Source organism: Trachypithecus francoisi, unplaced genomic scaffold (genome assembly GCF_009764315.1).
Source record: "Trachypithecus francoisi isolate TF-2019V2 unplaced genomic scaffold, Tfra_2.0 Lachesis_group13, whole genome shotgun sequence".
Taxonomy (NCBI): Eukaryota; Metazoa; Chordata; class Mammalia; order Primates; family Cercopithecidae; genus Trachypithecus; species Trachypithecus francoisi.
The window spans coordinates 45,787,956-45,802,663 of record NW_022681458.1 but is presented as its reverse complement, the minus strand read 5'-3'; the positions used below and the strand labels follow the sequence as shown (position 1 = coordinate 45,802,663).

At 37.1% G+C, this 14,708-nt stretch overlaps 1 protein-coding gene across 1 annotated transcript in view; it reads right to left on the bottom strand.

The window, feature by feature from the left end:
- DNAH7 (dynein axonemal heavy chain 7) overlaps nucleotides 1-14,708 on the bottom strand; it is a 341,498-nt gene that overhangs the window by 194,110 nt on the left and 132,680 nt on the right. Inside the window, exons 20-21 of the mRNA XM_033230791.1 lie at nucleotides 4,565-4,758; nucleotides 2,886-3,084 (exon numbers count right to left, since the gene is read on the bottom strand). Of these exons, the coding sequence (XP_033086682.1) occupies nucleotides 2,886-3,084; nucleotides 4,565-4,758 (393 nt within the window). The remainder of the gene's footprint in view (nucleotides 1-2,885; nucleotides 3,085-4,564; nucleotides 4,759-14,708) is intronic.

Sequence of the window (14,708 nt, the reverse complement as noted above, 5' to 3'; positions counted from 1 at the left end):
CAACCTACAGATTCAACACTATTCCTATCAAGCTACCAACATCATCTTTCACAGAACTAGAAAAAAACATTTGAAAATTCTTAATCCAGTCTGTCACAGATGGACATTTGGGTTGATTCCAAGTCTTTGCTATTGTGAATAGTGCCGCAATAAACATACGTGTGCATGTGCCTTTATAGCAGCATGATTTATAATCCTCTGGGTATATACCCAGTAGTGGGATGGCTGGCTCATATGGTACATCTAGTTCTAGATCCTTGAGGAATTGCCATACTGTTTTCCATAATGGTTGAACTAGTTTACAATCCCACCAACAGTGTAAAAGTGTTCCTATTTCTCCACATCCTCTCCAACACCTGTTGTTTCCTGACTTTTTAATGATTGCCATTCTAACTGGTGCGAGATGGTATCTCATTGTGGTTTTGATTTGCATTTCTCTGATGGCGAGTGATGATGAGCATTTTTTCATGTGTCTGTTGGCTGTATGAATGTCTTCTTTGGAACCACAAGAGCCTGAATAGTCAAAGAAATTCTAAGCAAAAAGAATGAAGCCAGAAGCATTACATTAGCCAACTTCAAAGTATACTATAAGGCTATCATATCCAACACAGCATTGTATGTATGCAAAAACAGGCACACAGACTAATGGAACAGAATAGGGAGCCCAGAAATAAAGGCGCACACCTATACCCATCTGCTCTTTGATAAAGTCAACAAAAATAAGTAATGGAGAAAGGACTCTCTATTCTATAAATGGTGCTTAAATAGCTGGCTAGCCATATGAAGAAGAATGAAACTTCACCCCCTAACTTTCATCATATACAAAAATTAACTCAAGATGGATTCATATTTAAATGTAAGACTTCAAACTATAAGAATCCTAGAAGAAAACCTAGGACACACCATTCTAGGCATTGGCCTTGGGAAAGAATGTATGACTAAGTTCTCAAAAGCATTTGCAACAAAGACAAAAATCGACAAGTGGGACCTAATTATACTAAAGAGTTCTGGCACAGCAAAAGAAACTATCAACAGAGTAAACAGACAACGTATAGACTGTGAGAAAACATTCACAAACTATGTATCTGACCAAGGTCTAATATCCAGATTCTATAAGGAACTTAAACAATTGAACAAGCAAAAAACAAATAACCCCATTAAAAAATGGGCAGCAGGCCAGGTGCGGTGGCTTACGCCTGTAATCCCAGCAATTCGGGAGGTAAAGACAGGCAGATCATGAGGTCAAAAGATGGAGACCATCCTGGCCAACATGGTGAAAACCCCATCTCTTCTAAAATTACAAAATTTAGTTGGGCGTGGTGGCGCACGCCTATAGTCCTAGCTACTCAGGAGGCTGAGGCAGGAGAATTGCTTAAATCTGGGAGGTGAAGGTTGCAGTGAGACGAGATTGCACCACTGCACTCCAGCCTGGTGACAGAATGAGACTCCATCTCAAAAAGAAAAGAAAAGAAAATGGGCAGCAGACATGATGAGATACCATCTCACCCCACTCAGAATGGCTATTACTAAAAAGTCAAAAAACAAAAAAATGCTGATAAGGTTACAGAGAAAAGGGAATGCTTATACACTATTGGTGGGATTGTAAATTAGTTCAGCCACTGTGGAAAGCAGTTTGGAGATTTCTCAAAGAACTTAGAACTACCATTCAACCCAGCAACCCCATTACTGAGTATATATCCAAAAGAAAATAAATTATTCTACCAAAAAAGACACATATACTCATATGTTCACTGGAGCAGTACTAAAAATAGCAAAGACATGGAATCAACCTAGGTGCCATCAATGGTGGACTGGATTAAGAAAATGTGATAAATATACACCACATAATACTATGCAGCCACAAAAATAAGGAAATTATGTTCTTTGCAGCAACATGGATGCAGCTGGAGACCATTATCCTAAACGAATTAACACAAGAACAGAAAATCAAATACACATGTTCCCACTTACAGGTAAGTGGAAGCTAAACCTTAGGTGCTCATGGTCATAGACGGGAATGGCAACAATAGACAGTGGGGACTAGTACAAGGAGGAGGAAGAGGGGCACAGGGTTGATATACTAACTATTGGGTACTATGCTCAGTACCTGGGTGATGGGATCAATGACTCCCCAAACCTCAGAATCACACAATATATCTATGTAACAAACCTGCACATGTACCTCTGAATCTAAAAGTTGATATTAAAAAAAATTTAATTAATTAATTAATTATACTCCCTTTCTGTTCCTTTGCTCCATCATGATTTTTATTCTTGACTAAAAACTTGAATGCTAAGCTCATATTATAGTTCAAAAAAAAAAAAAAAAGGAGTGCTCAATCTTTATTTATTGGTGTGCCTTGAAATTCTCTATTAGCAAAAATAATCACAAATGATTGAGCTGACAGTACGTTTTATGAAATGTGAAAAATATGAAGTTGCTATTAATTGTAGGAAGTAAACATTATTTTCTAACATTTTGTATGCATTTCATACATATACCGAACAAAAAGATTCATACATGTCAAGGAGATTGATGTGATCACGTACAGAGGTGCTTCCAAGGCAAGACTAAAGATAGATTGCATAGAACAAAGTGTATCTAATTAATGATGAAAGCACTAGCATGTGGCCGCAAGAAATGAGCAGATGCATTACTCAAACCCAAGTGTTCTGTAGTATGGATGGTGTTTTGTTCCACTTTTCTAATGAGTCACTACAAAATTACTATCATAGACCATCTCTTTGCCTTCAAGTTATCTATCACATTTGAATGGTAATTCCATGCCTCCATTTCTGTTTAAATAACAGTAAAAAATAGTATATTTCTAATAACATTCATATTCTAGCATCCTTTTCTAAAAATCATAAGTATAATCGGCTACCTTGTGGATGGAGTTAATCATAACTCTCTCTAATTCAACCAACCACTTCTCCACTTGACCTCTGGCTTTGGCTGTTGAAATGATCTCTATGAGTTCCACAACCTCTCCTTCGCTGCTCTTCATGTGAGTAATGTCTAAAGTTTCCGTAAATTCTACCTTTGCAATTCCTTCAAAACATTTCTTCAAGTGGGGTTGCACCCTGTCAGGAAAAATATTTTTAAGAGAATTAACCAAGTTAAAACAATTCCTTACATTCATTCCAGTGTTCCTCATGCAGCAATCTTAATTTAAAGTTCATAAATGTGTAGTGTTAGACCTGTGCTAGGTGCTGCTGGGAATGAAGTGCTGTGCAAAAACCAGAAACTCCCAAAACAAACAAACAAACAAAAAAACACAAGCTCTGCCTACCTGGATTATCTAGTCCATGGAGATGTCAGTATTAACTGAATAATCACAAAACATCTGTAAAATTACAATTACAGTAAGAGCTACGGAGACAACCACAAGGCTTTGTCTTCAATATAATGAATTAAAAGATGCTAAAGGTAACAAAAGGAGAAAACCAATCTTGACTAACAGATAAATACACGAATCTGAAGAATCTTCAAATGCACAAAAGTAGTCATTTCAACTGGGATCTTCAGAGACTGCTTGAAAATTGTGGACTACCTTTAGCAACTCTCTCTCTACCATGGTGGAGCTTATATTCTGCCAGAGGAAGACGTGCCATTAACAAATAGGAAAATTATAGAGTATGCCAGATGATAACAAGTATGCAGAAGGAAAATGAGGCAAGGAAAATAAGTCCAGGAAAGAGGGCAAGATGAGCATGGAGGGAGCTGCCTCTTTAAATATGGTGGTCAGGGAGGGCCTCCCTGAATGACAGATGTTTAAGCAGATTTCCACAAAGACTTACAGGAGGTAAAGAAAGAAGTGTGATAGACATTTGGGTAAGGAGCATCCCAGGCAAGGGAACAGTACACTGAGAAAGGAGGCTGCCCCTTTTACTGGGGAATTGCAAAAAAGCTGGTAGACTGCAGGCAGAGTGAGGAAGAAGACTAGTAGGTGATGAATAGGAAGGATAACAGGGGAAGGATAATCTGTGTGGGACATCACAAACCATCGTGAGGGCAGTGGCTTTTATTCTGAATGTGCTGTGAAAGAGTCGTGTTCTGACAAATCTGTAAGATGTGATAAGTTAAGAAATCTGGCCAGGCGCGGTGGCCCACACCTATAATCCCAGCACTTTGGGAGGCTGAGGCGGGTGGATCACTTGAGGTCAGGAGTTCAAGACCAGCCTGGCCAACATGGTGAAACCCCGTCTCTACTAAAAATACCAAAATTGGCTGGGCATGGTGGCGCATGCCTGTAATCCCAGCTCCTCCAGAAGCTGAGGCAGGAGAATTACTTGAACCTGGAAGGCGGAGGTTGCAGTGCGTGAAGAGTGAAACTCCATCTCAAAAACAAACAAACAAACAAACAAAAGAAAATGACTCCATGGTTCATTCAGTGATACTACTTACATTTTTAATAATTATCCAAAGTTGATTATATAATACTTGGAACATTCTTGTAGAAAAATTATATAAACATGATTATATATTTATGTTCTACTTTGTTCTAAAAATTAAGTTTAAGCAGATGAATTTAGTCATGTATTCTACATGTAAATTACTTACCTAGTGGGATCTTTAGTCTCAGATAGTATCTCAAGAAGTTCATCATTGGACAAGAAAAAGAATCTGGGGAAAAAGAGGCGTTTCTTTTCCAAATATTCATTAAGTCCTTTAAGAATGAGCTCTAAAAGTTCATTAGACTTTTTCAGCCTTTCCAGCATTCTGTCAATTGTTACAACTGTCAGAACATGTTTATCCTAAAAATAAAAATAAAAAACATTCAATCCAAAAATATTAGATAGTAACTTTATTTATATTCATATTGTATTTGAGATTATACATTTGTAATCAAATAAAGGTTATGTAAATTTTAAGGGGAGTATTTGTTTTTTAAAAGTAGTCTAGTCTTGCATATTCTAAGTCTACTTGGCCTTTCTCTTTGATTCTATAAAAGTCACATTGATTTAATCCTCAGCCCTGTTCATAATTTCTAAGTTGAGAAGTTTAAGAAACAGAAAATGAGTGAGAGAGAGAACACTGCCTGAACTCACAAGAAGGACAGTGGAAACAAACTGGTATGAGATATTTTCTTTTGTCTTTTATTCTTTGAGGAAAAGAATTCTAAACAGTAAGTCATCATTATAATTATTATTTTGAATTTTGTTATGAATAATAATAAAGTAACAGAATCCCTGTTTTATAACTATAGAGAAAAAAGTAAGGGTTGAGGAAAGGAGGAAGGTTTCTAAGAAGATCTTACATTGTAAACAATGACCCCTGAAACTACTTTATAACACTTCTTGCTGAAGGACTCAAGTTCAAGGTGTGCTCTTCCTGAACTCTCTAAAGACAGACTGTTCCACCTTTAAGGCAAGGTGAATATTCTCACTAGAAAGTGTCACTGTGAGCTGTTTGCTTTACAGTGATTCAAACACAATCAAATATTTTAAAAAGAGCTTTCTTTATCCTGTGTATTCAAAGTAAGAATCATAACCAAAAGCTGATCTTTAAGAACTCATATTTTAAAAAAAGTAAATAGAGTTCATGGATTTCTCAAAATATCCATACAGTAACCACTGAGTTTATGAAAATCTTTAGAAATGCATATAAAAATACAGCCTAGATATAGCTGAAATAGAATTATTTTTACTTTTTTTCTTTAACACATGGTTGATGTCATCTGGGTCTACTCTTGGTCTTATAATTCCAAAGTCAGTGTTCACCATTGATACCATTGACAATGTAAGGAAAGTTCTTTACTGAATAAGCTTGAAGGTGTTGAAAAAACAAAAAAGGTGCTAACACAATAAAGATTTCAATCGCCAAGGAGCACATCTCATGAAAACACACCAGACATTTAGTAATGTAACAGGGCATTTTAGAAAATGTATATGAAATTAAATCAAGAGAATATTGTTAAAAACTAAATATTAAATTTCAAGATTAACTAATTAGATATTTTTGGTATTTAGCCATGACTGAGAGATAACAAAAAATGTAAGCAGTAAATTTTTTCATATAGGAATTTTATTCGATTGCAGGAGTCTCTAAAGTATGTTTTTGTTAACATACTTTGAATGTGTCTGAAAAGGAAAGATAAAATTTTCTGCTTTTTTGGATTATAACAATGCAATTTGGAAACAGCAATTTAATCAAACAAAATAATTACCATTATTACTTGTTTTCTCAATAAAACATGAATATATAAATCATGTAATATAATTAGATCAGCTTATCTTTAAAGGTGCGTAATTTTTAAAAGGAATTTAATTATGCTTCCTGTTTTACGTTTCAAATAGACATTCACACACACACACACACACACACACACACACACAGCATAACAGACTCAGGCCATCTTGTCCACCTAAATGCAAATATCGAAATAGTGTTCTTAGAGTGCCACCTTCTGGTAAAGTATGCCTGTATTTGTTGGGGGGAAAAAAGCTGAATTGTGGCTAATAAATAAAACTCCTTTCACACATGAACAGTATTTGTTATTCTCAACCAAAAAATTTATTGTAATGTTTCCATTCTTAATCAAAGATTTGAAAGTTAAAAAAATCAGTTATTTAAACCAGTATATTCCTTTTGCTAAATATTATAATTGCCAAAACAACAAACAAACAAACAACAACAAACCATGGGAAGAGCATTCAGGTAAATTTTTTTTATTTTTGAGTTTCCAGGGTCAAACCTATTTAACCAGATTAGCTTAATAACTCTGAACCAAATATGCTACATTTTGTACTTCATACAAATATGAACTTAGGCAGTAATCTATGTATCTTTGTATATGGATTTAAGATTTTAAAATAAAAGTAATCATCTTACGACTGGCAACTCAACTACCTTCACTCTCTCCCAGTGAGAAGACAAACATAATAAAGACTGTATCAGATAAAGAAAGAGGCCCAAGTTGAACAGACCTGGTGTCTGTCCCACACTCTATTCCTTACTACCTGTGTGACCTTTGCTTAATCTGAGTCCCTTTATTATTATCCTGAAAATGGGGATAAGAGCCCTCTCTCAAAATTGGTATGAGGACTAAATTAGACAATGTATTTGAAGTGACTAATATGGTGCCTAAAACACACAGATACTTGAAGCGACCCTTTTATTCCCCCTTTCCTTCTCCTCGCCCCAAAATTGTCTCTTGGAGAGAGTGGGGGTGGGGATTGACTCTAGGGAAAGGGGAAAATGAAGCATTTACATCACTCCCTGTTTTATGGAGTTAAAATGAACATTGTATAATCTTCCATCCTTCAAGAAAGGTATTTATCATAGTAAAATAACACTGACTTTAAATTCCTCTAAGGATTGCCATAAAATCCTGGTACAGAGTCAGCATTCCATGAATGAATGCTTGAGCATTCCATGTTGAGTGCTTGAGTGAATGCAGGTTGAGCTACACCTAGGCTCACACAGGGAAACTCAAGGAATGTACAAGTCTCCATGTCATAGAAGGCTGGTACACTTCATAGCCATGTCCTCAGAATATAGCAACAAGATGTAACAGGAAGCTACTAGAAATTTGAATCTTAGTGACTTGACACTTTAATTACTTTCTGTCTCCTGCAGGGGAAGAAATGAATTATTAATTGTCATTGTTTTGGTTAAAAGAACACTAACAATTTTTAAGTGTCTTCTTTTACTTCACAACCACCCACCAATCTCATCAGCTCTAGGGATGATCTACTAGGTTTACATTTCTAAACGAAATGAATGTGATATCAGCGGCCCGAAACTTTGAGTATATAGAGAGCTTTCTCATTTCTGCTACTAGGAAGCTTCATAGAAAATATGGTTTTTGTCACTGCTCAAGGAAATAAGAGAGAACACAAACAAATGGAAAAAAATTCCATGCTCATGGATAGGAAGAATCAATATCATGAAACCGGCCATATTGCCCAAAGTAATTTATAGATTCAATGCTATTCTCATCAAGCTATCATTGACTTTCTTTGCCGAATTAGAAGAAACTACTTTAAATTTCATATGGAACCAAAAAAGTGTCTGTATAGCCAAGACAATCCTAAGCAAAAAGAACAAAGCTGGAGGCATTGTGCTACCTGACTTCAAACTATACTACAAGGCTACCGTAACCAAAACAGCATGGTGCTGGTACCAAAACAGATACATAGACCAATGGAACAGAACAGAGACCTCAGAAATAACATCACACATCTACAACCATCTGATCTTTGACAAATCTGACAAAAACAAGCAATTGGGAAAAAAAAATCCCTATTTAACAAATGGTGCTGGGAAAACTGGCTAGCCATATGCAGAAAACAGAAACTGGACCCCTTCCTTGCACCTTGCACAAAAATTAACTCAAGATTCGTTAAAGACTTAATTGTAAAACCTAAAAAAATAAAAACCCTAGAAAAAGAAAACTTAGGCAATACCATTCAGGATATAGGCATGGGCAAAGACTTCATGGCTACAACACCAAAAGCAGTGGCAGCAAAAGCCAAAATTGACAAATGGGATCTAATTAAACTAAAGAGCTTCTGCACAGTAAAATAAACTATCATCAGGTAACAGGCAACCTACAGAATGGGAGAAAATTTTTGTACTCTATCCATTTGACAAAGGGCTAACATCCAGAAGCTACAAGGAACTTAAGCCAATTAAAAAAAACAAAAACAAAAAAAAAACAAGCCCATCAAAAAGTGGGCAAAGGATATGAACATACACTTCTCAAAAGAAGACATTTATGTGGCCAACAAACATATGAAAGAAAGCTCATTATCACTGGTCATTAGATAAATGCAAATCAAAATCACAATGAGATACCATCTCACACCAGTTAGAATGGCAATCATTAATAAGTCAGGAAACAACAGATGCTGGAGAGGATGAGGAAAAATAGGAACACTTTTACACTGTTGGTGGGAGTGTAAATTAGTTCAACCACTATGGAAGACAGTGTGGCGATTCCTCAAGGATCTAAAACCAGAAATACCATTTGACCCAGCAATCCCATTACTGGGTATATACCCAAAGGATTATAAATCATTCTACTGTAAAACCACAAGCACACATATGTTTATTGCAGCGCTACTCACAATAGCAAAGGCTTGGAACCAACCCAAATGTCCATCAATGATAGACTGGATAAAGAAAATGTGGCACATATACACCATGGAATATTATGCAGTCATTAAAAAAAATGAGTTCATGTCCTTTGCAGGGACATGGATGAAGCTGGAAGCCATCCTTCTCAGCAAACACAGGAACAGAAAACTAAACACCATATGTTCTCACTCATAAATGGGAGTCAACCAATGAAAACACATGGACACAGGGAGGAAAATATCACACACTGGGGCCTGTCAGGTGTTGAGTGGCAAGAGGAGGGAGAGCATTGGGACAAATACCTAATGCATGCAGGGCTTAAAACCTAGATGACAGGTTGATAGGTGTAGCAAACCACCATGACACATGTATACCTAGGTAACAAATCTGCATGTTCTGCACATGTATCCCCAAACTTAAAGCAAAATAAAAAATAATAAAAAATAAAAAAGAGATAATGCAGTTTTGTACACTTAATGGAATTAAGCTCAAGCCTGCTTAGCAAATTTCTGGAAGTATAAATTTCCTAATGCAAAATCCCTGGACAACATAAAATTGATAAGATCCTCATTAAACCTTTTGCACTTTAAGAAAGGAAATGTAGGTTGACAGAGTATAACTTTAAACCCCTTACAATTTTAAGATTCCTTGACATCATCAGGAGCAGAAATTCTTTCATTTAGATTCAATGTATTTCTAGGATTAATCTAAATCTCAGGGCCCATTTGCCTAAAATTGAATTTTCAGAAGTTTTCCAGAATAAACTCTGAATTCTTAGAATTAACAATAATTCAAGCATCAATCTCAATTATTGATTTACTCATTTAACACACATTTACCAAGGGCTAATACACATTAGTGACTTTTCTCAGTGCTTGGGTGACAACAGTGGACAAAACAAAGATCCCAGCATCCATGGGGAGACAGACAATAAATAATAAACATCATATTGATAAATTATATAGTAAGGTAGATGATAGATGCTACAAAAAAGAAAGAAGTGATAAGGAGTGCCAAAAAAGTCAAAGGTGGGTTAATTTAAAATACGATGTTCAATGTGGGTCTCATTATAAAGGTCATATTTGAGAAAATACATCAAGGAAGCAAAGCATTAGCACTGCAGATATTTAGAGGTAGCACATTCCAGGAAGAGGGTCCAACCAGTGCAAAGGCCCTCGGGTAGAGTGTGTTTGTTATTTGAGAAGAACAAAGGGTGGGGAGGAAGAAGAAGGAGGAGAAGAGAAAGAAGGAAGAAGATGAAGAGGAGGAAGAGGAAAAAGGAAGAAGAGGAAGAGGAGGAGGAAGGAGGAAGAAGAGGAGATAGTCAGTGTGGCTGGAATAGAGTAAGTAAAGTGAAAAGTTATAAAAACAGAGAGGTAAAAAGGTGGAATGAGCAGATCAAGAACTTCCCATTTAATGAAACCATTAATATGTCCCTCATATAGAAGTATTTCTCCCCTGGCCACTGAGATTACTTAATCTAGTTAGGATAATCTCTACTAGATTTCATCTAGAAAAGCCAAAAGTTGAGAAGCAAAATTGTTGTGAGTAGATTATACGGTTAATTGGTGAGACATGTCACTTCCATTTTTACTCCTTAATTCCCAGATACATGTACTCTGCCTATGAGAGAAACCACATGCCTGGAGCAGACAGAACTGCATCCCAAACTCCTAGAACTGCATCCCAAACTCCTATTATCTTCCAACAGTGATATGGTTTGGTGTTTCTAGACCTGCATCCCAAACTCCTATTATATACACTCTAGAACTGCATCCCAAACTCCTATTATCTTCAAACAGTGATATGGTTTGGTGTCCCCACCCAAATATCACCTTGAATTGTAATAATTCCTAGGTGTCATAGGAGGGACCTGGTGGGAGGTAATTGAATCATCGGGGTGGGTCTTTCCCATGCTGTTCTCATGATAGTGAATAAGTCTCATGAGATCTGATGGTTTTATAAAGGGGAGTTTCCCCGCACATGCTCTTTTGCTGCCGCCATGTAAGATGTGACTTTGCTTCTCATTTACTTTCCACCATGATTGTGAGGCCTCCCCAGCCATGTGGAACTGTAAGTCAATTAAACCTCTTTCCTTTCTAAATTACTTGGTCTCAGGCATGTCTTTATGAGCAGCATGAGAACAGATGAACACACACAGATAGAGCAAATTAATCTTCAATATAAGCCAATTCACTTTGTTTAAGGTCAATATTCATAGTAGGAACTTTACTACTATCGATGTCAGTCAACTCTTATTTCCCTTGTAATGTGAATTCCTTAGCATATGCAATGTTGTGTGCAAACTGTGATAATGAGTAAGTCATTCAGTAAGTCAATGAATGACAGTATTGGCAGAAACTTGGTGTGGGAAAACAAAAATTCATTTGGTGCAGACACAACACTGCTGGCTTCCATACTGAAAGAGGGCTAATGTAATATTCAATTCCCTCTAAATGGCTGCTGTATCAGAAGCATTATGTTAATTTCCGCTGTTGGCAGCTTGAGCACTCAGCAGTGTTGGTGAGGGGGTAGTCTGCGATAGTAATTCCTTCTGTAATTCCCACCCCTGCCATCATGACTTCTTCATTTATAGCTACAGTAGCCACGTATCCCAGTTTGATGAAGATAGTTCTGGTTCATGCTTGCTTTCCCAGATTATTAATTGCTTTAACTCTCAAATGTTCTCCAATTTAGACAATATATTAAATGATTATTCTATTTCATAGCTCACTGTGCACATAGTGGCATATGCTGGTTGACATGTACAGACTAGGTCAACTGGTTGACCATATAATTAAGTTCCTCCTTTTGCAGCTGCATCTGTTACTAAGCAATCACATGGAACACAAATATGCTCACTTAGGTATATTCTCTGATACCTTACATACCTCTTCCCCAGTATTCCTTGTTCCCAATCCTTCAAACTTGTTTCTAAGTCCTTGATTATGCAGCAAAACTGTTTGCTACTGACCATGATCAATGTAAATTCATACTTCTGACCAAGCACTCTTTCCAAGGAAAGTTAAAAAAAATTACCTATTGAAGTTATGCCCACGAGAAGAATTTCCTTCCTATTGTTCTTTGAGTCCACCCCTAAGTAGGGTTATAATTTCCACTTCTGGGTGGTGCAAGCAATATGCAGCACAAACATCTTCAAGCAACTCTGTAACTTCTTTAAATCCAATCAAGGATTTTCTACCATTTCAATCTAATTGACACAGGCCATTACAGAAGCCAGGTTTGGTCAATAAAACAAGTAAACAGAACCACTCACAGCTCCTTGACTAGCATATTGAAACAGGATCTCTGGTAAATGCACCCACACCAACACATTTGACCACATCTAACTTAAGTTCTTTCCTCCCTACACAAGCACCATTACAATATATTGCCACTTATATTTATCTACACCTCTGCCAAGGCTTCTGGCAAGAGAGGCTAAACAGAGTTTGAGGGTCAGAGTACCCAGAGTCGATTACATCCAAGTGTCCCCATTTTCAGTTCTCACCATCCCACGCTTTCCAATATAAGTAAACTATCTTTCACATAACAGATCTAGAAAGGCCATGAATTAAATTACATTGAAATGTGGTGACCTATTGAATCAGATTCTATAACTCATTTTTGGCTATATCAAATTTGTAGCTATGAGAAATAAAAGGCTCTTTTAGGAAATCACAAAAGTTTCTTAGTTGTCTACCACATCTTGAGCAGAGAATTTAAAACTGCAAATTATACCATGTCTTTAATTTCTCCAGTGCCTTTTAAAGAATTCAGCCCATTTCACCTCCCTTGTACTTCAAATTCTTACTCTATTGACCTATTCCAGCAGCCTCACGGTCCACCAAACACTTCCCTATAAAATAGATTGTTCATTCTGGAAGTCTAAGAACATAATTCATTGAGTGATTTTTATACTGCATACCAGACACTACTTGTGTCCTATTTTCAAGCAATAACTAGATCTTCACTACTCTAAGACCCAAATGGGTCATAAACAATCCTAGATCTCATACTTGAGGATCTGGTATAGTTTCTTCAAGTTCAGTGTAGAACCCTTCTATATATTAAACAAAAAGGAATTTAACACAGGGAATAAAGTGATTGCAAAATCACTGGAAAGCCTAGGGGAGCATACTTCCAGGACAGACTACCAAAACACAAGAACTGACTTTTCAGGATTTGCTACTTCTGTCCCAATCAGGACTAAAGGATAACACCACTTGGAATACTGAGTTCAAGAACCCATCATGGTGGCTCTGATGCTAGAGATCAGTGGGCGGGATCAGGAGGCTACCATTATCACTGCCTCATAATACCTATAAAACTGGTAACCAGATGATAAAGTCCTGTTGGAAAAAAAAGTCATGTGTTCATGATCTGGCTTGACAGCAGAAATAGCTAAAATGACAGAAAGATGGTCACTTTCACTTTTTCCATCCAAATCCCAAATGAGTGTACCTAATTGACAAGATCTAATTCACTTCCAGAAAGTCGAATGTAGAGAGCCTGGGAGATGATCTTTTCTGCTTTTCAGCTCACTAGATAGAGGTGAAATGCTTGTTGCCAAATGATATTTACTACAGTAAAGAAAACAAGGAAAATAATGAGTACTAAGTTTTTGGCAACAGAAAGAATAGTGCTTATATTTATTGAGATGGGGTTAGATCAGAAATGGAAAATATTTGGGAAGAAATTTAAGAGTGTTTTTGTCTGCTTTGCATGAAATACAAAAGACTTGGATGGGTCAAAAACCAAGTTTGGGGTGAAATGCAGCATGCAGAGAGGGATTATCCACTTATTTCATCCCCATCTGGTGGGCAATTAACTAGTTCCCATCCCCTGAATCTTAGGAAGGGGGGCCCAAGAGAGTCCCTAAAACATTTTTTAAGTGCTGAAAGGAGAAGAGGCTGACATCTTTCCTAGCTGGAGGTCTGGTCAGTCACCAGGTGTGCTGACCTGCTCCAGTGCTACTAGAGCAGGAAAAAAACTCTGGGAGAAGATGGTGTGGTGGAATGGCCAGTGAAGAAGGAGCAAGAACTATGTGCTCAAGGTTACAAAGTGGGTACAGAAGATGAATTGTGCCCTTTTGCAGACCCCAATTTTGGGCTATGGCAGGCAGATGAAAACTTTTTTTTCCCATAACCTAATCTTAAAAGTAAGCAGGCATATGAAATTAAAGGCTGAAGATTTGTGAAATACTGCTACAGTATGGGGTAAAGAGACATACACATAAAAAATATGTGGCAAAATATACCATCACAAGGTCAGTCTGAAAATGTAGCCAAATCTCCCAGACAATGACCAAACCTGGGGGAGATATTCAAGATGAAGTCCCTCAGCAGCCAAACCTGTGTTGGAATCTTCACCTGTCTACCCTGGGTTAATCTGTGCTCATTACATATCCACAACTCTCCAAAGCGCTAGACCAGCTGTGAAGACCAACAGAAAAGGCACAGGGCCTTCACATCACTGATAGGAGGTTATCTACCTTATGACCACCGACAAAAATCAACAGCCCATTTTGCAGGATCAGGTAGATCAGAAAATGTTCTTTGACTCTCACTCTCTCTTTCTTCCTCTCTCTCTCCCTCTTACTGTCTCTCTCCCCATCCCTCCC